Genomic DNA, 26,555 nt, shown 5'->3' with positions numbered 1-26,555 from the left:
ACATACCTTTATTTTCTTGATTCTCCTTCTACTTCTCTGTTCTTTTTCTATATTCTTCTAGGAAGTGCTTTATACAATTTTAGAGGGTAAAAATGGCAGGAAGGAGATACAGTAGTTTTTGGCATGTGCAAGGAAGTCAAGCAAGACAAGTAACAGGAAGAACATAGGAGTGGAGGGCAAGAGGTCTAGGTTCTAACCCTGTATCTGTCAGTGTGTACAGTAGAAATTCATTTACCCAGGAGTCTGATGAACAGAGTTGTTCAAAAAGGCTTATTTTGGAGCTGTCTGTTTAAAAAATCACAGCATTATAATAATTGAAGAATACTTTTATGTGTCTATAAATGACATTTGTGTTTTTTATGTCTCCATTTATATGTATCCTTTTTTCTTTTATTGAATATATTAGGAATTATTTAGGTTCAACATTGTCCTATACTTGAAAACATGATGCTTTGTTCTTACCTTGTTTTAATTTTTAATAAAATATTTTTCCATAAATATATCACAGTTAGGTTTCTTTCTTTCTTTTTTTTTTTTTTTTTTTTTTTGAGACAGAGTCTCACTTAGTTGCCCAGGCTGGAATGCAGTGACGCGATCTTGACTCACTGCAACGTCTGCCTCCCGGGTTCAAGCGATTCTCCTGCCTCAGCTTCCTGAGTAGCTTGTATTACAGGCATCTGCCACCATGCCCGCCTAATTTTTGTACTTTTAGTAGAGATGGGGTTTCACCATGTTGGCCAGGCTGGTCTTGAATTTCTGACCTCAAGTGATCCACCTGCCTCGGCCCCCCAAAAGTGCTGGGATTACAGGCATCAGCCACTGCACCCTGCCCAGAACCTTAACTTTGACCTAAAATAGAATACTTTGTGTTCCTTTAGAAAAATGCAAATTAGATATCAAATAGGTCTAATTAAATCCTTAATTAGAACTGATTGAGCATATTATAATGTTCATGTGGATTTTATGCTATTGCCTGTCATTTTTGAATTTATTAAGCAAACCAATCCTTCCTTGATGTAATTTCCTTGAAAGCATTTCTTTTATACCTACTTATAAAAATGGTAGTATCAACTCTGTTATGCTATACCTCTTTCAGTGTGGAAGATATGATTTGAAGTTACTTGGCTTCCAAAATATATTGCTGTAAATGTACATATTTTGAGACTCAGCATTTTTACTAGAGTTAGCTTTACCTCAAAACTTCTGTTTTACTCACCATTCTGTTTCAGTTTTTATTTTACATTTTTTTATTTACTAGAATGATAATACATCAAATTAGTTTGCAAGTCAACGGCTAAACACAAACTCTTTAAATCTCAAAATCTATTTGAAAAACTATCTTTCCTAACTGCAATTGCAAATATTTTAGTTTGCCTGTTTCCTGAATGTAATTTATTTAGAAACTTTAATTTTGAATTTAGCTTGTTTTTTAAATACTGTGTCTTCAGCGTGTTTTTGTTTTTGTTTTTTAAGACAGGGTCTCGCTGTGTTGTCCAGGCTGGAGTGCAGTGATCACAGCTCATCACAACCTCCACCTCCTGGGTTCAAGCGATTCACCCACCTCAGCCCTGCAAGTAGCTGGGACTACAGGTGCATGCCACCATGCCCAGCTAATTTTTGTATTTTTTGTTGAGAGAGTTTCACCATGTTGCCTAGGCTGGTCTTGAACTCCTGAACTCAAGCAGTCTGCCAGCTTCGGCCTCCCAAAGTGCTGGGTTTACAGGTGTGGGTCACTGCGCCCGACCCAGCATGAATTTTTAAAGCTCTTTGTTTCATTTATTTCACTGAAGAGAACATCTGAAGTTTGAAGCAAAGCATTCCAAAAGTAAAGTTTAGCATATGTTGATTTGTGATATTAGTTCTATGTCTATTCTTAATAGTAATGGTAGTGATGGTGACGATGGTGTTGATGACTGGTAGCAGCAGCAGCATCTTTCCCAGTGTTTTAAATTGTTATTAAATTTTCCCTCCAAAGGAATCTTAAGTCACTTTAAGAAAATAAACATGTGCTGCATATTTTGGAGAAAATAATTTTTAAATGTCTGGCATAGTGCCTTGCAGAGTATAAGTTCACAATAAATACTCATTGCTTACTTTTTTGATAGACAAGAGTCACCAAGTCATTTACCTATCGGTAGGGTGTTTCAATTATTGGTTGAATATATTGTTCTTAGTTCCTTTGGTGTTACAAAGGGATGAAGTTAACCTCCAGTGAAGAGGCTGTAGTATACCTGTTTTAGTGAAGAAATGAGAGCCATTTCAATTTTAAGAAAAATAAAATCAATGTCGATTAAATGAGAATTTATTGTTTTCTAGATTTGAAAACTATAGGGTATTTTCTACCTGTTCTTGTCTTCATAGTTGGCTATGTTATCATAATCATTATAGCCAACATTTATTAACCGTTAAATCTTAATTGTACTCAGTCATTTTTCTAAGCATAATACTAGTTAAGATCATGGCCTTGGAAAGATTTCTGGATTTGAATCCTGGCTCTACTCCTAACTAATTGTGGGATCTTAAGCAAGTTGCTTAACTTTGGAGCCTTAATTTTCTTGTCTTTAAAGTGGTTGAAGATAGTATTTACCCCCAAAGTACCATCAAAGTACTGGTTGGTGTGAGAATTAAAGTTGTCATCATTATCACAACAGCTGGCATCATTGAACCTTTTCTATGTGTCAGACAGATACTATGCTTTACACGTCTTACTAGCATCACCCTTATTTAATAGATGAGGAAGGTGATTCTCAGAATTTGTGACTTTCCAAATCATTTAGACTTGTGTCAGTTGCAAATGGCAGAAAACTTGCCTACTTGTGGCTTAAAAAGATAGAGACTTTTTTTTTTTTTGCATGAGAATCCTGAATGTTAGTGGCTACTGAGGTTGTTTTAGCAGCTTGACAATGCTTTATGCTTTAACATCAACATGAGGCTTGGGGCTTCTTGAGTCATGGTGCAGTAAGGCTGCTGATTCTACAGACCACATATCTGTGTTTAAGGGAGGAAGAGAATGGGAAGGAAGAGATTGAGGAGGGCAGGTAGTTTTCATAAGGGTAGTTAAAAAGCAGACCTGAGATGGGTGCAGTGGCTCACACCTGTAATTCTAGCATTTGGGGAGGCTGAGGCAGGAGGATTTCTTGAGTCCAGAAGGTTGGGGCTGGAGTGAGCTGTGTTCATGCCACTGCACTCCAGCCTGGGTGACAGAGTAAGACCCTGTCTCACAAAAAGAAATAAATAAGTAAAAAATTTTCTTTTAAAATTTATTTTTTATTTTTTTGTCCCTTTTTTCAGGAAAACAAAAGCTGCCAGACTTCAGTTTTCATTTAATTGGTCAGACCTATGCAACATATCTAGCCTCTCCCTAACTGCAGGGAAGGCTCTGAAAACCAGCGTTTAACTTTTTCATTGTGGCTGCTTCAGAGGAGAAGGGGACTGGGAATATAACTCTTGTGTCACCTAGCCAGTGGGTTCTGCTGCTGTGCCTGAGCTCCCACCACTATTAAGTGGCAAAGCTGGAATTCTAACTCAGATGTCTCTTCCTCCAAAGGCCTAATTCTCCAATTCTGCCTCTCAAAGAATAAAGGCTCCCATATTATAAAGATTTGAATGAACATTATCCAGCATCTACAGATAGGTACAGTTTTTTTCTTGAAATTTTTCTCTTTTCAAAATAAAAATTATTTACCTTTTTAGGCTGGCTGTATTTTGAAAGTATAGGTTATGTGTTCCCGTCTTCAACTAAAGATGTAAAACAACACAAAAAATTAGTGACTGAATGTATTTTATATTAGAAATGACTACTAAGATATGTTTGTTTCAGGGAATTTCTGATAACGTTTTTCAACTTTCAATAGTGAAAAAAAGCATAATACATAATTAAAGTAATGCGTTCTTGCCTCTTTCCGTTCTAATTACTATGTTTTAACTCATGTGAAATGAGTTTGTTCTATGCTCATTTCCTAAGGGGTCGTTATCCACTGATTTCATTTTCTGGAAAATAAAATTATGTCACAATTCTTGGAAACTGCATATTTATTTATTTATTTTGTTTTGTTTTTATAGAGATGGGGGTGGGGTGAAGAGTGGGTAAAATTAAGATCATAATCCAAATTCTCTATTCAGTTGTCAAAAATATAACCGTAGCTTACTCTTATATCCTGTCTTTTTTCAAGGATAAATATAGTAATGCTCTAAGTTAGGAAACATTATCCACAGTTTTTAGACAAGGAAACTGAGACCTAGAGAAGGTATGAAATATATGCAAAGTCAGTGAGCTAGTACACAGTAGAGTTTTGTATTGAAGCCTGATCTGATCCACAATGCATGGTGAAGATGAAATCCTGACCAATCTGTCACTTCAGACAGATTCTTATCTTCCTAGTTCTTTTAAACTACTTAGATTACATGTTTATCAGGGAAAAAAAAAAATACAACTGTCACTTTCTAAAAATTTTATCATCTTTTTGTTGCAATAATCTTTTGTAAAAGAAAAAACATTAAGTATAAGCCTAGTTCACCTTAACCCACACTTTGCAATTTGTTTCACCCTATCACTTTACTGTTAAGTATTATCAAGTAATATTTAGTTAAGGTCAGTTAAATTCAGCTACACCATTGTCAACCATAAGCTGTCAGTCTCTAATAAATAGATGGACTGTTCTTATATTGTCTTTCCTAATCTGAATTCCAAAGCATGTCTTTTTAACTAATTACATTATGATGTGATCTGTCTACATTTTTATTTTCATATTTATTTTTTTAAATTGGATAATTAACCAAGCAAATAGTTCTAGTTGCATTTTTTGTAAGAAAAAGGGAAATAGGAAAAAGAAGTATTTATATATCATAAATATCAAATATGGTGTTCTTTTACATTAAAATTCTATTTATGCAAGTGTTTCTTCCTATACATATATTTTTTATGTATTATTATTATTATTATTCACTCTGTCACCCAGGCTGTAGCATAGTGCCGCAGTCTCAGCTCACCACAACCTCCACCTCCTGGGTTCAAGCAATCCTCTCACCTCAGCCCCCCAAGTAGCTGGAACTATAGGCATCCGCCACCACATGCAGCTAATTGTATTTTTTTGTGGGGATTGGATTTCACCATGTTGGCCAGGCAGGTCTTGAACTCCTGGTCTCAAGTGATCTGCCTGCCTCGGCCTCCCAAAGTGCTGGGATTGCAGGTGACAGTCACTGTGCTTGGCCTATATTCTTTTGTTTATTATAAAAATAGTTTATTGACCAAACAAAACTTAATTAATTCTGTTGGTCTCTTCATTTTAGATCAAAGCTTTAAATCATTTGTTTATTCTATGTATTGATCACTGAGCTGTCAAAGTTTGTATTTTTCAACGATCAAGCCAAATTAGTAAAATTGGATTTATGTCGATATTTCTGTTATTATTATTTTTTGGTTTTAATTTGTAAAACTAATGCATTTTTGTAAAGAAGCTGTGGGAAATTCTCTGAGTATTTAAATTTTAAAATTTAAATACTCATTTAAGTGAGTATTTAATGAGCTGCACCACTCGTTTTAGTACATTTCCCTCCAGTCTTTTCAGGTACAGATTTCTGTTTTGTTTGTACATAATATGGTTTTAATCATACTCTCTGTAATTTTGAATATTGAGCTTCTCACTGAAGTTTATTGTGTAGCATGTTTTTGATTATGAAGGATGCATTATATATCATTGAATATATCATAATTTCTTCAGGCATTCCTGTTTATTAGGTAGGTTGTTACTACTTTTTCACTCTTACAAATGACACAGTCTGGAATATCTCTGTGGTTAAGACTTCTAGGATTATTTCCTGAGGAAAGATTAAGTGGAGTAAATAGGCTTAAAGGTTATTAATATTTTTCAGGTTTATGTAAACAGATTGAGCATTAAGATTGTTCATCTTTTTATTTGAAAAATATCATTTTATTATAAAAATAATTTAAGCTGATTGCAAAATACAAATTCAAATAAAGGAAAAAAACAATTATCACCAAGTGAAACATTTTCTTTTTGTTTTTCTTTTCTTTTCCTTTTTTTTTGAGACAGAGTCTCACTCTGTTGTCCAGACTGGAGTGCAGTCACGCGATCTCAGCTCATTGCAACCATCACCTCCCTGGTTGAAGCAATCCTCCCACCTCAGCCTCCCGTGTAGTTGGGACTACAGGTGCACGACACCATGCCCAGCTAATTTTTTGTATTTTTAGTAGAGCTAGGGTTTTGCCATGTTGCCCAGACTGGTCTTGAACTCTTGGACTTAAGAGATCTGTCCACCTTGGCCTCTCAACGTGCTGGGATTACAGGCATGAGCCACGGAACTCAGCCAGCATTTTAAAAAATATGTTTAAAAAAAGGTTAACAGGGCTGGGTGTGGTGGCTCACGCCTGTAATCCCAGCACTTTGGGAGGCTGAGGCGGGTGGATCACCTGAGGTCAGGAGTTTGAGACCAGCCTGATCAACACGGAGAACCCCATCTCTACTAAAAATACAAAGTTAGTTATGCTTGGTGGCACATGCCTGTAATCCCAGCTACTTGGGAGGCTGAGACAGGAGAATTGCTTGAACCCGGGAGGCAGAGGTTGCAGTGAGCTGAGATTGCGCCAATGCACTCCAGCCTGGACAACAGGAGCAAAACTCGGTCTGAAAAAAAAAAGGTTCTTAACAACAACAGAAATCTGCCAGTATTTTTGCATACTGCCTCATAAGTAGGTCTTCTCCCGCCTTCCCAAATAAACATATGTCAGGGCCAGCTAACTATGTCATAAGCAAAATTGTTAAAGACTGCATAGCATTTTACTGCACAATTTCTTTAACTCATTCCCTGTTAATATATATTGATGTTTTTTCAGTTTTTATTATTTTTATCTGTATACAGATTTTGGTATAACTATCTGATTATTTCCTTATAATAAATTATTTAGAGTAGAGGAACTGGATAGGTTCTACATTCTTTAAAGATTTAAAGTCTCTCTCCAACACTAGGTGTTTTTTTTTCATCTTGCCAATGTAATAAGCAAAAGTTATTACATTATTGATTTAATTTGCATTTTTGATGACTAGCAATGGTGAACATTTGGCCATTTATTTAATTCTTAAATGAATTTTGTATTCCAGAGTCATTGGCCTGTTCTGGTTGCTCATTAGTCTTTTGTATTTATCACTTTCTTATTAGTTTATACTCTTAATTATAACTGTTAAAATCAATTTACTCCAGTTTGTTGTTGATTACTTTGCCATACAAAATTTTTCTATTATGTAATTCATTTGCCTTTTTTTTCTTTTATAGTTTCTAGTTTGGGTACCATACTTACATATTTACAAAGGCTTTTGCCTTTGTGAAAGTAGTGGTCTGTGTTTCTCTGTAGTATTTTATAGTTGTATATTTCAGTGTTAATTAATTAATTATCTTTTCCAAGGCAGAGTCTTGCTCTATTGCCCAGGCTGGAGTGCAGTAGCATGACCACAGCTCACTGAAGCCTCAACCTCCCAGGCTCAAGTGATTCTCCAACCTCAGCCCTCCAAGTAGCTGGGACTACAGGTGCATGCCACCACACCTGGCTAATTTTTGTACATTTTTCTGTAGAGATGGCAGGGGGGTCTCACTACATTGCCCAGGCTGATGTTGAAATCCTGGGCTCAGCCCGTCCTCTTGTCTTGACATCCCAAAGTGCTGGGATTACACGTGTGAGCTACTGTTGCCCAGCCTTATTTATTTGAAATTACTTGAAATTTATTTTGGAATTAAGTCAGGACTCCTACTGCCCTCCATAATAATAATAAAAAATGTAATATTTGTGAACTAATATTCATTTATTGAGCTTTTATTACCTTATTTTGTTGACTGTAAGACAAACTTTTTTTTGTATTTTAGCCTGCCCTACCTCTTTGAAATTACTTTTGGCCAGGTGACACTTAGGATGTAGTTTGTCATTGCCTGCCCATATCTGAAGTTAGTCATGGTTGTTTATATTATCTTCATTTCTTATGATCTTTGTCCTTGAAAAACTGCACATCATAATTTATTGGGCCATTTTCAGCTTTTTTTAAAAATATGAAACAGAATAGAAAATATTAGGCTGTACCAAAATAGCAAGACTAATGCTTTTGGGAAACATTTCATTTTTTTTTTTTTTTTGGTGTTTTGTTTTGTTTTGTTTTGTTTTTGAGACAGAGTCTCACTCTGTCGCCCAGGCTGGAGTGTAGTGGCGAAATCTCGGCTCACTGCAAGCTCCGCCTCTCGGGTTCACGCCATTCTCCTTGCCTCAGCCTCCCGAGTAGCTGGGACTACAGGTGCCCACCACCACACCCGGCTAATTTTTTGTATTTTTTAGTAGAGACCATGTGTCACCATATTAGCCAGGATGGTCTCGATCTCCTGACCTTGTGATCCACCCGCCTTGGCCTCCCAAAGTTCTGAGATTACAGGTGTGAGCCACCACACCCAGCCTCATTTGTTTATATGTATATGTATAGAAAGATTTATATGAGGGTGCTAATTTTGATGTAAACTGTTCTTTCTTTGGTGTACTGTCAAAAAGTTCATCAGCCACCATTATCTGGAGATTAGTAAAGCTAAAGGCAATTCCGGAAGATTTTAACTACCACTGAAAAGAAAGGGCAAATCGACTGGTGCTGAAAATGTGATAAAAATTCAGATTTCTAGGCCAGGTGCAGTGGCTCATGCTTATAATCCCAATACTTTGGGAGGCCGAGGATCATTCGAGGTCAGGAGTTTGAGATCAGCCTGGGCAACATAGCAAGACCCTTATCTCTAAAAAATAATAAAATAAGAAGTTTAGATTTCTATGCACCACCTACTTGTATCTTCTTAGACTCTTCACTTTCTCTTTCTTTTTTTTTTTTTTTTTTATTAATTTATTCCTGGCCCTTTTCTGTGAGAACTCGTTTTCTTTCTGTTTCTATTCACACTTTCCTCTTGCCCACTTGTCTACCTGCTGCTGTTCCAAAGTTCTAGAGTCTCTGATTGGCAGAAACACCCATGGGAGTTGCTGATACTTGGCCAAATTTTCTTTTAATGTCGACTTTACACTTACTACTTGTCCCAACCTTCCTTTGTAGAAAGCACACCCTAGCTGGGCGTGGTGTTGCAGGCCTGTAGTTGTAGCTACTCGGGAGACTGAGGTGGGAAGATCTGTTGAGGCCAGGAATTTGAGGCTATAATGTGCTGGCTTTTTAATTTCATTATTTATTTACTTGGAGATGGGGGTGTGTCTTCATATGTTGCCCAGGCTGTGCTCAAGGGATTCTCCCACCTCAGCCTCCTGAGTAGCTAGGACTTCAGGCACATACCACTGCTCCTGGCTGAGGGTATGGTGTGGTATGATCAAACCTGTAAATACCTACTGCACTCCAGCCTGTGCAACACAGTGAGATCCCAACTCTAAATATATGTATATGTATATACACACACACACACACACACACACACACACTCTCTCTCTCTCTCTCTCACTGTGTTGAGAGTCCAACTCTAAATGTATATATGTGAAGCTTATCCAGTAAATGGAAACAGAACCCCTTGACATCCAGAACGTACAGTTGACTGCATTGTGTATAAAATTGTTGTTCCCCAAATTGCTTACCCTAAGCCCATTTGGACGATAATTCTTTGCTGTATGGTTATAGTGGCTAGCTTTCATTTTCTGTTCCGAACCACTATACTGCATTTACTTTGCCTTGTTGAATACCTATCAATTTTGTATCTTAAAAATGTTTGTTTTCCTTCCAATGACTGAAAGTATGTAAAAATCACCTGGCAATAGATTTTAATTTGGTTTTTGAGAGCATTCGATCAATTTGTCCTTTTTAATTTATATTTAAGATCTCCCAATATTTTGAATGTTTGACATTTATCTATAGCCCTTGTGTGATATTTTGATATGATTTCAGCAATAAAGGAAGTATTCACTGTACTGTAATCCTTTGTAAAATAGCAACTGAAAGCCATCTTTCTCTGTTTCGAACTCTGAATCCAAGTTTCATGTAGTGATAGTATGTGGTTTTTAAAAAACATGTGTCAATACTTGGGTTTTTTCTTCAGTTACCTATTAGCAGAAACTAAGGAATTTATGATCTGATAGTTTTGATTTTAAAAGCAGAAGCTTTTCGATGAGTGTGAATGTAAATGGTGCAGTCATTTTCAAAGACAGTTTGGCAGTTCCCTCAGTGGTTAAACAGAGTTACTATATGATCCAGCAATTCCATTCCTACATGTATACCTAAGAGAAATGAAATCAGATGTCGACTCAAAAACTTGTACACAGATTCATAGCAGCATTAGTCACGACAGCCAAAAGGTGGAAACAATCCAAGTGTCCATCGACTGCTGAATGGATAAATAATATGTGGTATAGATATCCTCAGTACCTGTGGGAGGATTAGTTCCAGGACCCCACAAATACCAAAATCCATGGTTGCTCAAGTCTCTTTAATAAAATGGCAGAGTGCTTGGGTATAACTTATGCACATTCTCCTGTATACTTGAAATCGTCTCTAGATTATTGATAATACCTAATATAAGATAAATTCTATGCAGATAATTTTATTTATATTTTGTTATATTTTTATTGCCTTTTTTTCCTGAATATTTTCTATTTGTGGTTGACTAAATCTGCAGATGTAGAAATTGCAGATGTGGAACTTGCCTGTGTGGAAATTGCGGATGTGGAACTTGCCATACAGTGGAATATTATTCAGCCATTAAAAAGTAATGGGGCTGGGCACAGTGGCTCATGCCTCTAATCCCAGCACTTTGGGAGGCTGAGGCAGGCAGATCGCCTGAGGCAGGAGTTCAAGACCAGCCTGGCCAACATGGTGAAACCCCGTCTCTACTAAAAATACAAAAATTAGCCAGATGTGGTGGCATGGCGCCCACCTGTAGTTCCAGCTACTTAGGAGGCTGAGGCAGGAGGATAGCTTGAACCCATGAGGCGGAGGTTTCAGTGAGCCGAGATCACACCACTGCACTCCAGCCTGGGTGACAGGGTAAAACTTCATTTCAAAAAACAAAAAAGGTAATGAAGTACTAAGACATGGTACAACGTGTCTGAATCTTGAAAACGTTATGCTCAGTGAAAGAAGCTGGTCACAAAGGACTACATATTGTATGATTCCTTGATATGAAATGTGCAGAATAGTCAAGTATGTAGAGACAGAAGATGGATTAGTGGTGACCTAGGAATGGGAAGATGGGAGGCAGTAGGGGGACATTTAAGGGAGTGATAGCTAAGGGAGTTTCTTTTGGGGTTGATACAAATGTTAAAAAATTGTGATGATGAATGCACAGCTTTTTTAGTGACCATACCAAAAGCCATTGAATTGTTTAAGTTAGTGAATTGTAGCACATGAATTATATTTTAATTTAAAAAACTTTTCTGTGTAAGAAAGATAGCTTGGTAAGGGAGTCAAGAGACTCAGTTCTTTCTTCTGTACTGTTCGGTGAACTTGAGCAAGTCATGCACCCTTTATAGTCCTCAGTCCCCATTGTCTGGTTGGTCTTAAAGAGCCTTCCCAACTCTAAAATCCATTATTTAAATTTTGGGGAAATGATCTGATTACAGCTGTCAACAAATATGCATTTAGACACACTGATTGCTCTTATTCAATGGTTTCCCAAATTGCTGGCGTGCTGATTTAGTAGTACAAATCCTGCCGCCCTCCTCTCCCTTCTCATGGCTTCTAAAGGAAAGTCCATTGTTTATATTAAAGGCGGCATTTTTCCAAAGTTACTATACAGTGCAATTCACCTAATTTCTTAGCCCAAACAATACATGTGGTGCCACTGAGTCTACTGTCAAATAGCTTTAGTTATTTCTTTATAAAACATGCTAAGAGTAACCCTTGTTACTGCAATGTTAGAGCATCTCAGCAAATAACCACAGACTTTATTTATAGCAATGTATGTTTTGGATTTATAACATTTTGTCTCTTTGAGACCTAGTATATTATTTGCTTGGTTACTTTATAATTGTGATAGTTTCATGCCACCCACTGTAGGTTGTTCTGCAGTGGTTATTCCAACCACAAATTAAGGAGTTATTTTTCTGTGGTTCAGTAGTGCAGAAGGATTATATTGCAAAAGTTGCTGGAGCCCAAGTTCTATAAACAGTTTTTTTGGAAGAAGTCTTTGTCTAACAGACTGACTGGATTGTTGGTATTCAAAACAGGAGAGGACAGAATTTAGATGAGCAAAACATAACTTCTTGATGATAAAATTATTGAACATTGTCCTATAAAATGTCAGGTAAGGAGTTTATCAACTACCCTCTGTGTTGGTATATGGCAGCAGCCTTTTCAGTAGGACAGAATTGCTCAAATAGCTAGAGAATTTTCTACATGTAGAGCAGTGATTTAAAAAAAAATACTTCTTGGGGTCTTGGGCCCCTGGAGAATACAATATAGGCATGCAGTATTAAGGAGTTCACAGATTTCCCCCAATATACCCATTAACCTTTAGGTATCCTTGAATCTAGGTAAAAAACCCATGATCTGGAGGTCAGATGATATGGAAGCAAAATAGATTTAATCTTCTGGAGTCACTAATGGTGATAATTTGCAGGTGGAGCCATATGCACCTTATATCAGTATATAAGGTAGACAAAGTATTGTGGAACTTGTTGGAATATCGATGTAGTGCACATGATAAATACTGTAGGAATGGCATCACACTTGAATGACTCTTTTGTTTATTGCTATATCCAAGCATGTATAATATTAGTTGCTCAATAAATACTTGAGTGAATGAATGCGTCCAAGGAGAAATGTGTTCTGCAGAAGAGCTGACTCCTGTTGCCAGATTTCACTATATTTTGTTCCAGTAGCTAATATTTCCAAAGCAAAATAAGAAAAATGGAAAATTACAGAAGATACTCACTTTATATCTGAGCACCAATTTAGTTTTCCTATTTACTTCTTACCTTACATAACCATAATTTTTTTCTTTATTATTTTAAATTTTTTTTTTTTTTTTTTTTTTTTTTGAGACAGAGTCTCGCTCTGTCGCCCAGGCTGGAGTGCAGTGGCGCAATCTCGGCTCACTGCAAGCTCCGCCTCTGGGGTTCACGCCATTCTCCTGCCTCAGCCTCTCCGAGTAGCTGGGACTACAGGCTTAAATTTTTTTTATTTTATAAATTTAAATTTATAGTGGGGTTTTGCTGTCTTGCCCAGGCTGGTCTCAGACTCCTGGGCTCAAGCAATCCTCCTGCCTCAGCCTCTGTTTTCTTTTGTTACAGATGACCACGTTTTTCCATTACCCCATCTTTTCCATTTCAGATATGACTTTAGTAATAAAAGGCAGGATTTATAAAAAGTTTTTATTCTATTTCTAGTCATTTGAAAAGTCTACAGGATTTCTTGAAATATATTTTTGGCTAAAATTTTGGTTTTATAATAACAGGAATTTTGTTCTGTGAGATTTCTTTCTAGATTTTTCAGTTCTTTATACAGTTTTAATAGCCGAGAGCTATGTTTAATATTTTCTTCCTTCATTGAAATTCAAATAGTTGTCTAAGATTTCCAAATTGTTTCGTCCTATCAAGTGAATGACTTAAAAAGATAACCTAAGCCCTTCTCACATAAATGGCTTTTTTTCTTAAATAGGTTTAGTGCATTATCCTCAGTCATCTTTTGAGGAGATGAAAATAAGTTAGGCTAAATTATTATTTTTTTCTTCATTTATGGTACCACAACTAACAAGGGGAATTCTTAAATTGACTGGCTTACTATAATAGACTTGTTCATAGTCTAAGGGACAGGAATAATTCTTAAACAGGAAGCTAGTATTTAAGGATCATTTGCTAGGGTCTGAGCAACTGCTTTTTGTACATAAACTCATTAACCCTTAGAATTATATTGGACACACACTGTTACTATTCCCATTTTCAATGAAGGCAACTAAGACACAGAGACCAGTTAACTTGTCCAAGTACACATGTTACTTACTGACTCATTAGAAATTATCAGAGCCTAGATTCAAACATTTGCAATCTAGTTGCAGAGCCTGTGTTCTTAATGGCCACACTATACTGTCTCTTCAACTCTGTAATCAAGAGGGAATGAATAAATGCTAGAGGCAGTCAAGGAAGGCTTCACAGAGTAGGTGACAACTGAACTGATTCTTTTTTTTTTTTAGACGGAGTCTCACTCTGTCCCAGAATGAGTAGAAGTTCCCTAAGGCGAGAGAAGAGAAGAAGGCAGATATATAGATACCTGACAGTCTGAAAGGGCATAATGTGTTGTGAGAAAGGTTGAGAAGGGAAAGTTGCAGGGGCTGAGACTAGAAAATGGTTGGAATCAGATTGTGAATTGACTTGTGTTCTATTCAGGGAGTTTGGACTTTATATTATAGAACAGTGGCTCTGTAACACAGATACACAGATTGATGCTGGACAGGTTACTAGAATCAAATGGGAAGTTTGTTAAAAAGACAAATTTCTAAGCCCCATTCTAGGAGATTCTGATTGAGAAAATCGAGGATGAGGGCCAGAAATCTATGTGGTTCTGATGTGCACTTACGTTTGGGACCTCTGCTGTAGCCTGTGAGGAACTTATTAGAGACTTAATAAGCAGGGATGTGACAAAGACAGGATTTTGCCTTAAAGTAGAAATTATGGAAATTGAAGCTAGTACAAAATATATTGGAGATTTGGAGGCAGGGCAGTCAATTAGGAGGCTACTGCAAAAATTTAGAAAAGAGATATAATAAGACAAATTAAGACTGTGGTAGTGTTGATGAAGTGGAAGGAACTGATTGAAAAGGTATTTTGGAGTAAGAATTGATAAGTAAATAAGCAGGAAGGAGATAGGGAAGAGGAAGGGTTATGCTAGAATTTATAGGTTGAGCAAATGGGTGGATTAATCATGCATTATTTTGCCATACTCACTTTTGATTATTTAAATCTGTACATTCAAGATAATTTAAATCGTATGTATCAGTTATATGATATATACACATATATTAATAGTATATATACATATACTAATAGTATGTATCAGTTGTATACTTGGCAGCTTCTGTTCAGATGTGACCCGTCAGCTTCTTGGGGCAGTGTTGGCCACACGTCTCTTTGCTGTACAGTCTTTTGCTGCTTGAGGAAATCTACTCTCCACGTCCAGTGCCAAATAGTATCACTTTCCCTACCCAAAGCCCCAGGCAGTATCATCCATCTTGATTATTCGACTTGACACCTGCCTAACAGGCATAGCGTGGTGTTAGGATTCCATCAGAAAGCACGTTGCACACACGTAGCCCATGTTGCTTGCTGATACACCTATGCCATTTCTTGCTCACAACAACACCTTTTACTACCCCTTGCTACCCAAGCAGTGGTCAGTGGGAAACTATGTGGCCTTTTCCACCTAACCACAGCTGATTAGACAAGAACAGACACCTGAACCAAGCTGGAACCAATCCAAGTCCTCTGGAATTGGGAATTGGGAACAGGAGAAAGAGAATTAGTCTCTTAACATGTCTGGGGCTTTAACTTGTAAATTTCAGGGCTTTGAGTAGCCATATTATAAGCCATGCAGACTAGAGAACAGAGAAAGCTGATCCAAAGAAAGAAGAAGCATGCAGACGTGGAGAGAAAAGAGCTGAGGAGAGTGAGTGAGTGAGTGAGTGAATGTCATTGTCTGTGTTTCTTTTTTTTTTTTTTTTTTATACTTTAGGTTTTAGGGTACATGTGCACAATGTGCAGGTTTGTTACATATGTATCCATGTGCCATGTTGATTTCCTGCACCCATTAACTCGTCATTTAGCATTAGGTATATCTCCTAATGCTGTCCCTCCCCCCTCCCCCCACCCCACAACAGTCCCTGGAGTGTGATGTTCCCCTTCCTGTGTCCATGAGTTCTCATTGTTCAATTCCCACCTATGAGTGAGAACATGCGGTGTTTGGTTTTTTGTCTTTGCGATAGTTTACTGAGAATGATGTTTTCCAGTTTCATCCATGTCCCTACAAAGGACATGAACTCATCATTTTTTATGGCTGCATAGTATTCCATGGTGTATATGTGCCACATTTTCTTAATCCAGCCTATCGTTGTTGGACATTTGGGTTGGTTCCAACTCTTTGCTATTGTGAATAGTGCCGCAATAAACATACGTGTGCATGTGTCTTTATAGCAGCATGATTTATAGTCCTTTGGGTATATACCCAGTAATGGGATGGCTGGGTCAAATGGTATTTCTAGTTCTAGATCCCTGAGGAATCGCCACACTGACTTCCACAATGGTTGAACTAGTTTACAGTCCCACCAACAGTGTAAAAGTGTTCCTATTTCTCCACATCCTCTCCAGCACCTGTTGTTTCCTGCTTTTTTAATGATGGCCATTCTAACTGGTGTGAGATGGTATCTCACTGTGGTTTTGATTTGCATTTCTCTGATGGCCAGTGATGATGAGCATTTCTTCATGTGTTTTTTGGCTGCATAAATGTCTTCTTTTGAGAAGTGTCTGTTCATGTCCTTCGCCCACTTTTTGATGGGGTTGTTTTTTTCTTGTAAATTTGTTTGAGTTCATTGTAGATTCTGGATATTAGCCCTTTGTCAGATGAGTAGGTTGCAAAAATTTTCTCCCATTCTACAGATTACCTGTTCACTCTGATGGTAGTTTCTTTTGCTGTGCAGAAGCTCTTTAGTTTAATTAGATCCCGTTTGTCAATTTTGGCCTTTGTTGCCATTGCTTTTGGTGTTTTAGACATGAAGTCCTTGCCCACGCCTATGTCCTGAATGATGTCTGTGTTTCTTTTCACTTCTCAGTTTCTAGGAGCCAAGAGTCAATATCCATACACTAATACTTCCTGCTCTCATTCTCTTTCTTGCCTATTGTCAAAAGATATGCTACTAGGATATGTTGTTAGCCATACTAGGCCTACAGTTTTTGAAGTGTTTGACCTTAGATAGGAACTACTCAAATCAAGATTGCTTTTAAATGCATGTATGCAGTTATTCAACAGTTTAAAAAAATGATATGTGAATTGGGGTGAAAGAATCATAAATACTTTTAGGATGGAAAATTTTAAGATGTCAAACTAACTCAAACAATTTATACCTTGGAATAGCCTGGCCAGAGAAGATTACTCATAAGTATAAAGTGAGATAGAACAGGTTTATTATCATGAAAAAACACTGGTCACTTTTTTATACATAGCATACATGATTATGAACTGTGCTAATTGAGTATTCTATGAATGACAAAAGCACTAAAGCCAGACAAACTACAGGCAATTAAATAAATTAATTCACAAGAATTAAAGTGCTTTTTTAGATTATATCATGCTGTTATATCGTTCATGTGAACAACTGTGCTAATTTTTCATGTACATTTTCATACCATGTTCTAGATTCCATTGTTTTTTGACTGATGAGTTGCATAGAAATATCTTTCAAATTTTCAAAGAAAGGAGAATTATTATTGATTTCTAGCGTAATTGTATTGAGAGCAGAGAAAGTGACTCCAGTTGTTAAAATTTGTTAAAACTTACTTTTTTGACCAGTGTTTGGTCAATTTGTGTAAATGTACCATTTATAAAATGATTACGATGGTAGATTTGTCTTTTCTGCTAGTAATTATTTTAATTTTTGCTTTTATATATTTTGAGGCTGTTTTACTAGTTTCATACAAGTTTAGAATTTTCATATTCTAGGCAACTTTATTCTGCTTTTTATTATATATTGACCCTTTATATATCTATAATAATGTTAAAACAAGCTCAAGTTCTGCGAAATCCAGCTTCAGTGTTCTGTTTATTTTTTTATTTGTAGCTCTCTTCTTTTTTCTGCCTTCCTATAATCATTCTATAATCATTCCTAAACTGCTGACTCAATAATAGAATTAAAGAAAATGTTTTTGGTATTTTTAACCATTATGTTTCTTGCTTTTTAGGAGAACCTTTGGTCAATTTAGTCATTCTAACATACTGCTAGATATGGAAGTCTGTTACCTTTTTTTTTTTAAATCAGGATTATTCATGAATACTTACATATGTTCACAAGCTCAGACTTTTAAGAATAAAATCAGAGCCATATGAAATGAACTTTTAAAGAAGTACAAAATTTTACTTAATCATCTGACATTGTTCTTGCTTGGTATTGATATTTAACTGACCAATACTGTGGAAGATTTAAGCATAGAGAGGCATTCTGAAAGTTATCAAAACAATGGACATTTTTTTCTTCCTGTTATCACTTATATGCTTAAAGCATCTACTCTCAAAGCAGTTATTTTTTCATTAATTAACTTCTTTGCTTTCTCAGAATCATTGCAGATACAATTAACATGTAAGATGAAATTCATAAGCATGAAACTAATTATAGCTGTGTAGTGATGAGGATTTACGAAAGCAGTTAAAGCATTTTACTTTTTGATGCCTACTAAACTAGATGTAGTCAGCAACAGCCTATTCTTCAAAAAGGATAAAAGGACATACCTTAAGCATATTATAATTCCTAATATATTATCATTTATGAGACTGCTGTGGATATATGGTTTGATTCTATGCCAGATCTTCTAAGACAGTGACTTCTTTCCTGACTTCTTTCCTTTGCTAAGCATAAGGATAGTACTACCTAGCAAGTTGTGGTAGATGCTTTCACAGGAGTATTAACGAGATAGTATAGTGTTATATTTATGACAAGATCTGAAGTCAAATTGCCTGGGTTTGCTTATTTAACAGTGTCATCTTAAGTGAGTTACTTAACACTGTCATTCAATTTCCTTCCTGTACAAATAATAGTACTTTAGAGAAATCACTTAGAAGAATCTAGCCCCTAAAATAGCGAGCAGTTAATTAATGTTTGTTATTGTCTTTTCTCCCTAAGAATAATTATTAGGCTGTACATTGATTTAAATTTGGGGAAAATTTCAAATTATTTACGTTTTAAAAATGTTAATATTAATACATTTGTGTGTATTATATACGGCTATGTCACATATACAGCATCTATAAAGCTTGAATTCATCTACTTACTAGAGACCACTAAAAACAGCCTCTGGGTAAATAGGATATCCTCATAGACTCAAGAATAGTGATCTTGATCATCTGGCAAGAATGTTCTTGTAGTCATGAATATGGCACTTCCTTCACCGTAGGGCTGGTGATGGTTCTGATGTTATTAATAGTTGTAGAATCATGGCAGTGGTCATAGTGGCAATAGGGGCTAACACTCATAGGTAACATTTATTGAATGCTCACATGGTGCCAGGTCTTCTAGGCACCTCCCGTGTATTCAATTAGTTTACCTTCACAGCATCCAATGAAGTAAGTGCTATTATTATTATCTCAGTAATTTTTTTTAAATAAAGAAATGGGCAAGCCATTTCATTTTTGCAGATGAGAAAAATCAAGACACCGGAGGGGTTATGTAAGATCATACAGCTAGTAATTGGTGGAACCAGAATTTGAACATAGTCTAATTCCAAAACATATGTGCTTAAATACAGATGTGATTCTGCCAAGATGTTTCTGGCTTAGGGAAATGACATTTCATTTAGCAATTGAGTTTGTACTTTGCTGTAACTAGGTTTTTTTGGCCAGTATCAAGCAAACCATTTTAAGCCAGTGGAAGTATCTATCTGTTTATAGTCTCCACTGAGTTGTGTTAGAATTTTATTTTGTCCCTGGCTTGGGCTCTTTATTGTTATACCCCACTACTTTGGGAAGTGGGCCTAAAGAGAGATGTGTATGTGCTTGGGACAATATGATACTAATATACACACAACAAGCAAAGCCACTGCCCGCCTTTGCTGATGCTTCAGACTCCAGACCTGGATATTGCCTCACCTGCTTTCTGGCCCTACTTCAGCAATCTCTGTTGAGTAATGGCCTACATTACTTAAGTTCCCTACTTTAAGCCAATCCTGATTTCTCTTTGTGCCCAACACAAGTCTCTGAAAAAGGTTGTGTAAGTGGCCATAGAGAAATATGACAGAAAAGAGAAAAACAAAAGAACAATAATTCAGTCAGTAACTCTATTAATATCAAACTAATGGTGACTTTTCTATTTTACCTTTTTTGTATTTTAACTCAGAAATTACTTCACTCCTGTAAGCTTGGTAGGAGAGTTTCATCTAGTGACTTTCAGTTCTCACTTGACCTGTCATGTGCATATGGATACAACTGCTGGCCACAGGGACGAGTGTGGAGCATTCTTCCGCCTTCACTTCCTAGGCTCTTTAGCCCCCATTGAGCTGCGAACAGTGGCTGAGGACAAAAGCTGTATACACTGTACAAACAGAGCACCAAAGCAGCAGTACACTGAGTCATTCTTCGCTCTGTGTGAGAACTGAGGGGGACTCTATTCATTCCTTTTGTGCTGGTGTCTGTCAACAGTGCTGTTTGAGGCAAGGCCTATTGTACTGGCCAGTGTTTCTTATTGACCTAAGTCTGTGCCTGCTATGTTCCCAGGGTCGAAGTTGCGAATGAGAGAATGTTTGGAAAGGGGGTAATCATAGGCTAAATGCATTTTGCTGCATTGTCATCTAACCTATTAAATCTAAACTGTGGTCTATGTTAATGCAAACAGGTAATTATATAGTCACAGCTGCAGCTATTGACATCTGGTTACCGCCCCCATGGAAAAAAATACGTGGTTTTTTGTTGTTGTTGTTTTTTTATCCTGTGTCTGGGTTCATATATGATTGACTTTAATGATTTTTAACTGAAAATAGATAGTAGGCTAAGAAGACTAAAAGATCAACAGATGGATACTTTAAAATAGCCTCTGCCACAGATGTTTGCGTATGTTTTTCTTTGATAATACGGTGCTTTTCCTTGACTCCAGCATGAATAATCTTGATTCAGTTTTAGATTTTAAGTAGTGTAAGGTAAAGATAATTTTGTATTTCTATCCTGTACAATCACATCATCACACTAAGTCATTTTGAAAGGGCTGCCCCTCATAAGGTAATTTTGCTTGCTTGCCTACGGGTTTTACCCATTGTGTTTCATTGCCGTGCTCTTCCAATGCAGGACAGTGTTTCCAAGAGGTCTGTGTTCCCCAGGCATGGCAAGTACATCAGAGTGAATTGAGGCTTATGGCTATCAATTATGTTAATAAGGCCTATCCTTCCTAGTTTCTTTCAGTGATCTAAGGAGCAAACGTTTGAATAAATTAGTCCTAGTACATCACATTCTCAATGTCCTGTGGAGAAGAATCACTTTTATACTAGTAAAAGAAAACATGTTGAGAATTGCGTTCCAACTAACTATGCAAATCCCGTTACCATTTGAGCACCCTACCTTCATATTTTCATTCACCACCACAATTCATTATTTCACAATATTTATTGAAAACTTAGTAGATTCTGTGCTAGGTATTAGGGTACAATTTTAAAATAAAAATCTATTGGATTACTTTTTCTAATTCCTGCTGTCACTAGTGGTATTATGAAGTATATCAGGAGTGGAACTGTTGTAGGACGTAGAGGAAAAGTTTTAAGACCTTGTAATGTGAAGGTTTTTCTAATTTTTTTGATACTGTCTCTTGAATGTTTGGAGGCGTTGTCTTTCTAAGTGGATCGTGACAAGTCCCACTGGGACCTTGATGAGAAAGCACTCAGGATGCCCACTGGCCTGGATTATTCTGCCCTTTGAACCAGAGTCCTGTAAGCAGGGCTTACTTAGCTCATGCCCCCTTGCCTTGTGCGTCTCAGAGTAAGCGTGGGTGGTTGCACTGGGCTCCTATAGCTTGTGGTGGTTATTCAAAGCATGGCCATTCAGGATCACCTCTTGTATCCTCGGTACTGGAAATACAACGATGAATAATATAAAACTACTACCCTCTGGGAACTCAGGTTACCCTCCTCTTTTTTTTAACCATCCTCACTACAAGCGCAATTTTGAAAAGATGGCACAGTGATTGAATTTAATACACAAAATAAGATTAAAAAATTAAGTATTAAATATGTTCTACCTGGCCGGGCGTGGTGGCTCAAGCCTGTAATCCCAGCACTTTGGGAGGCCGAGGCGGGTGGATCACAAGGTCAGGAGATCGAGACCATCCTGGCTAACACGGTGAAACCCCGTCTCTACTAAAAAAATACAAAAAATTAGCCGGGTGTGGTGGCGGGTGCCCGTAGTCCCAGCTACTCGGGAGGCTGAGGCAGGAGAATGGCGTGAACCCGGGAGGCGGAGCTTGCAGTGAGCCGAGATCGCGCCACTGCACTCCAGCCTGGGGGAGAGAGCAAGACTCCGTCTAAAAAAAAAAAAAAAAAAATATGTTCTACCTTAGAAAATGTGGGCCAATAATGAAGAAATATTCGTTCCACTTAAAAAATAATATTTAACGTTAATGTTCCTTAGTAAACTTGACATCTTCTACATGGAACAGTATGTGGAATTAAAATAATATTTACTCAAATGGCATGCTGGTCAGTATTTTAATCCTTAGAAATGCAAATTATTTTCAAACTTAAGGTGAAATCATTTTGCATAAATAATACCTTCTTTCATTTTTCAGTGCTGCTGTTTCACATACAGAATTATTTTGACAGATACTAAGTGTAATCACTTCAAAAGGCTTTTCATATTTGTAAGAGATAACAAACCATATGCCATCTCGCAGAAGCCCTGATTTGGAAAGAACATGGCTCTTGGCCAGCAATTAATTAAGCCACTCTTTTGTTTTGTCCATATTGTGGTGGTGCATAGGTGTGAAATACTCTGTCTTCACTAAATAGAAATATTCCTGTGTATCCATGATAATTTTAAGAAAACCTTTCAATTTTGGGGTTATTTTCCTATAAAGTAATAGGAGTTGTAAGTGCAAGTAATTGAAGCATGAGAAGAATGGAGAAAAGTTATTGGGATAAGATGAATTTGGCATTTGGATAGCTGAAAAATGATTCCTATCACTTTGGTCCATAGAAAATTGCATCAATATTAACAGGAAGTTGGAAGCTGAACATTTGTGGCAGGTCTCTTGTTAGAGAATAGAGAAAGAGAAAAGATTACTTAATTATGTATTGTGTATACTGGGATATCCTATTGTCAAAAAGGGAAAATAATTAGCCTGACTAATCAATTTCCTGCATTTCTCCTGAATTCCAATTTAGATATTCTTAAATTATCTTCAAGTAGAGATCTCTGATATCAGATTATATGGGCTCAATTAGGTTACTCAGTGTTCCTCTCATCGTTCAGCTTCACTTGCCTCTCATTAGAGTAGAATTAACTTTTTATTCAGGATATAGTAGTTAAACAGAGTTATGGGCCTTGGGTCTAAAGATTGAAATCAGGGAAGGCTGGCCTCAACAGAGAGCTTCCTTTCACCCATTTTGACCATTGTCACTGCTTCCCCTCATTCATCCTCATTGCTGTTGATCTTAGCAAGAAACCCAGAGACACTATTGCCTTGCTTACAAATAAGGTTTTATGTTTGATCTTTTCATTTTGTAAAAGATAAAGCACCTAAATCTTAAAAGGGTGCTTTCTTTTTTTAATGAACAGCAGCGGCTCTGGGAATTTCAAAAGCTCTATAATGTTTTGTTCCTATGGTAAAAAGGATTCACAACAGACATTGTGATCTAAATCTTGTTTTCTTTTTCTTTTAATGGAAAATTATTTCCCTAAGATTAAGCATAATTAAAATGTAGAATTCTTTTGCACTTTTCTCTAAATCCTAACTAATAAAACCAAGCCACACATATATTTTGGAAGGTTTCCTGAATGCTAGCCTTTGCAGTTGAGCTTCTCTTTCTTTACAGTGAGTACATACACTGGTATTAAGTACTAGCCTGTGGGGTACCTGCGTGCACCCACCCACATTCACACTGCTATACATTGAGACAGTCTGGTACACATATCTTTGGGAAAAGTGAAAGCATATCGAAGTGCTTTGCAAATAATTGTAGATGGGTGCAGAGAGGGTTAACCATCCAGCATTCTCAGTGACTTAATTAGGCTCTGGCACAGAGCCAGGATCAGTAGAAAATGGGTCTGCCTGGGACAACTGTAGAAACCAGTGGGTTTTAGCTTCTTGGCAAGGTCTACAGCCTGCAGCAGCATTCTATGCTTGTGCCTACCTGTTGTGGGAAAGTGAGGGGCTGTGCAGACAAGGGACAAAGCAGCCAGGCATTTTCCCATCTAGCTTTCCTATTTGTCTCTTTAAAAAGGAAGCAAGAGTACCTGTCATGGCAGGATTTCTGTAGTGATTCACTCCACAGTGCTTTGCTCTGTTCAAGGAAAGGCCAGCCTAAACCCCAAGGAAAGCCCTGTGGTCTCTCTGAGACTGCACCATGTGGAAAGCAGTCACCCCTGTAAAACAGGATGTTGTCAGGATTTGAGGTTTGGGAATAATCCGTGGGAGATTTGGCAGTGTGGAGATGTTTAAATCAATGTTTTGCCTCTGTGCTTTTTCAAGAAGAGAAAGTATATAGTTTTATTGTTGCTTTCTTGATAAAATTAATATTGGCTTATAAAATTATGAGCCTTTGAAATAAAGCATTGTTATAAGTGTTTTTTTAAGTATATATACTGGTTTTATGAAGTATACAGCTCTTAAAGATCTAGGATTATAATCTAATATTTTCTACTTATTAGCTAAAATAAATAGATTTGCTATTTGGATGGTTGATAACTCAGTTTTTTAGGACTAAAATTTCTGTGGGAACCTTTCTTTCATACCCAAAACCCATATTGTAAATGTGCTTAAATTTCTATTTGCTGCAAAGTTTTTCTATGTAAAATTATATTTCAGATAAGGGAAACCATTTTGTATTAGAACTCTCCTTGTCTCCCTTTTATTTAAAGTTATACCGTTCAATCTTTCAGAATGAAATCTAACTTTTAAAAACTATGTGTATACAACAGATATATAACATAAAATCTTGTAGTTCTTAGAAAAAGCTTCATTACAGTCTTTTTATTTAGAAAAGCCAATTTTCCTATAACTATTAAAAATAGGTAGAATACCTCGCTGGGAATAACAATTTGAATTTTTTTTCATATTTTATAGCTTTTGTATAATAAAGATCTCTAGCTCTCAGCTTGTGAGACCTGTTCTTTGAACATTACTTAATACAGCACTATTTCTGTGTCATAAGAATATTAATAACAGTATTTCGGAGCTGATTTACTGCTATTATTAAAGTCGTTAGCAATAGAATGTCATTAGTTCAGTAATCTTTACTGCAGTTAAAATAACATAATTCCTGTACAGTCTAGTGCTTTACAAGTTCACACCATGAAAGAGGGAAGGATGTCACTTTAAAATCTGTTATGTAGCTCTAGTTGAATATATATAGTGTATGTTGTGGTTGTCTATACCACTCATTTATTTTGGCACTCATTTATAGATAATCTTGCATTGTTTCTTTAACTCATATAGTCTCCAAAACTAGATTGTAACCCCGTGTCTATCTTTAACGCAGTGTTGGTACAAGACTCACAGTAAATTCTTACTAAACTCAATTATATAATTTGCTCAATTTAAGTGAATTGAGTAAATCCAAACTAATTTTTATATACTTGGGGGTTAAATGTGAAACGTTTTTCATAAGACATAAGAAAAACTCACCCTGACACTTCATACCAGCAGAATCCAGTGTTTGTTGTGTTGAGCACACATCACACTTGTTAGTATTTTAGCTGTATTAGCAGAACAGAGTATCAGGGCAGTGGTCATTCACTAAATCGCTAAATCACTTTCTGTTGATATATGCCTATCAACAAAGGCTCAGGACATCCCTTTTTACATTAAAGAAAAACTCAACAAAATCAATTAGTGACTCTCTTTCTTAATAAATGCCTTTTAAAAAATTGTTAGTGTACCAAATAAAATTAGCAATAAAAATTATTTTTAAAATAGCCTTGAGTTCTTCTGAATCTCAACATTTTCTCCTTCACTCAGGAGTCCCATTTCGTATTATGCTGTTTAAAGGAGATTTTCACAAATGATGATAACATGTTTTTCTTCCAGCTCTGACTTTGGAAAACATTGTAAAAGATAAAGAAGTTGTAATACAACATGGGTGAACCCTGAAAACATTATGCCAAATGAAAGAAGCTATTCACAAAAGATCGTATATTGTATGATTCCATTTATATGAAATGTTCAGAATAGACAAATCCACAGAGACAGAAAGTAGATTAGTCATCCCCAGGGGCTGGAATGGGGAGGGGGAGAGATTGCTAATGAGTACAGGGTTTCTTTTTTGGGGTGATGAAAATGTTCTAAAATTAGGTTGTGGTAAAAGCTGTACAGCTCTGAGAATATATTCAAAGTCACTGAATGATACACTTTGGGTAGATTTTATGGTATGTGAATTATATCTCAATAAAGCTGTTAAAGTTTTAGTACACCACTTTAGAATAGTAAATATGTTACATGTGGACTAAATCATTAGCCTAGCTTCATTTTAATAGGATGTAGTAATATCCACACTGTAATATGTGAATCTATACAGATCTAAAAAATGACTGTTTAAGACATTTATGTCTTCTTCAACCACATGATCAGCAGAGTTAAAATGCACTTGTTCAGCAAAGCTTTGTGGATGTTTCTAGTGTATACTGGGTACTGTCTCATATGTT

General features: G+C 36.6%; 1 protein-coding gene across 7 annotated transcripts in view; it reads left to right on the top strand.

The window, feature by feature from the left end:
• The window catches only part of MRPS28 (mitochondrial ribosomal protein S28), a 109,043-nt gene that overhangs the window by 41,239 nt on the left and 41,249 nt on the right, over positions 1–26,555 (top strand). For 2 of the 7 annotated variants that reach the window (XM_063643341.1, XM_063643340.1), the window contains exon 3: positions 3,292–4,024. The exons of 4 other annotated variants lie outside the window; for them this stretch is intronic. In XM_063643341.1, the coding sequence (XP_063499411.1) occupies positions 3,292–3,397 (106 nt within the window). In that variant the 3' untranslated portion in view covers positions 3,398–4,024. Of the gene's footprint in view, positions 1–3,291; positions 4,025–7,420; positions 9,958–26,555 lie in introns of those variants that run through there. One more of the 7 variants, XR_010121897.1, reaches the window with a different exon arrangement.

This window comes from Symphalangus syndactylus, chromosome 7, assembly GCF_028878055.3.
Source record: "Symphalangus syndactylus isolate Jambi chromosome 7, NHGRI_mSymSyn1-v2.1_pri, whole genome shotgun sequence".
Lineage (NCBI taxonomy): Eukaryota > Metazoa > Chordata > Mammalia > Primates > Hylobatidae > Symphalangus > Symphalangus syndactylus.
This window is presented reverse-complemented; position numbering and strand designations above follow the sequence as displayed.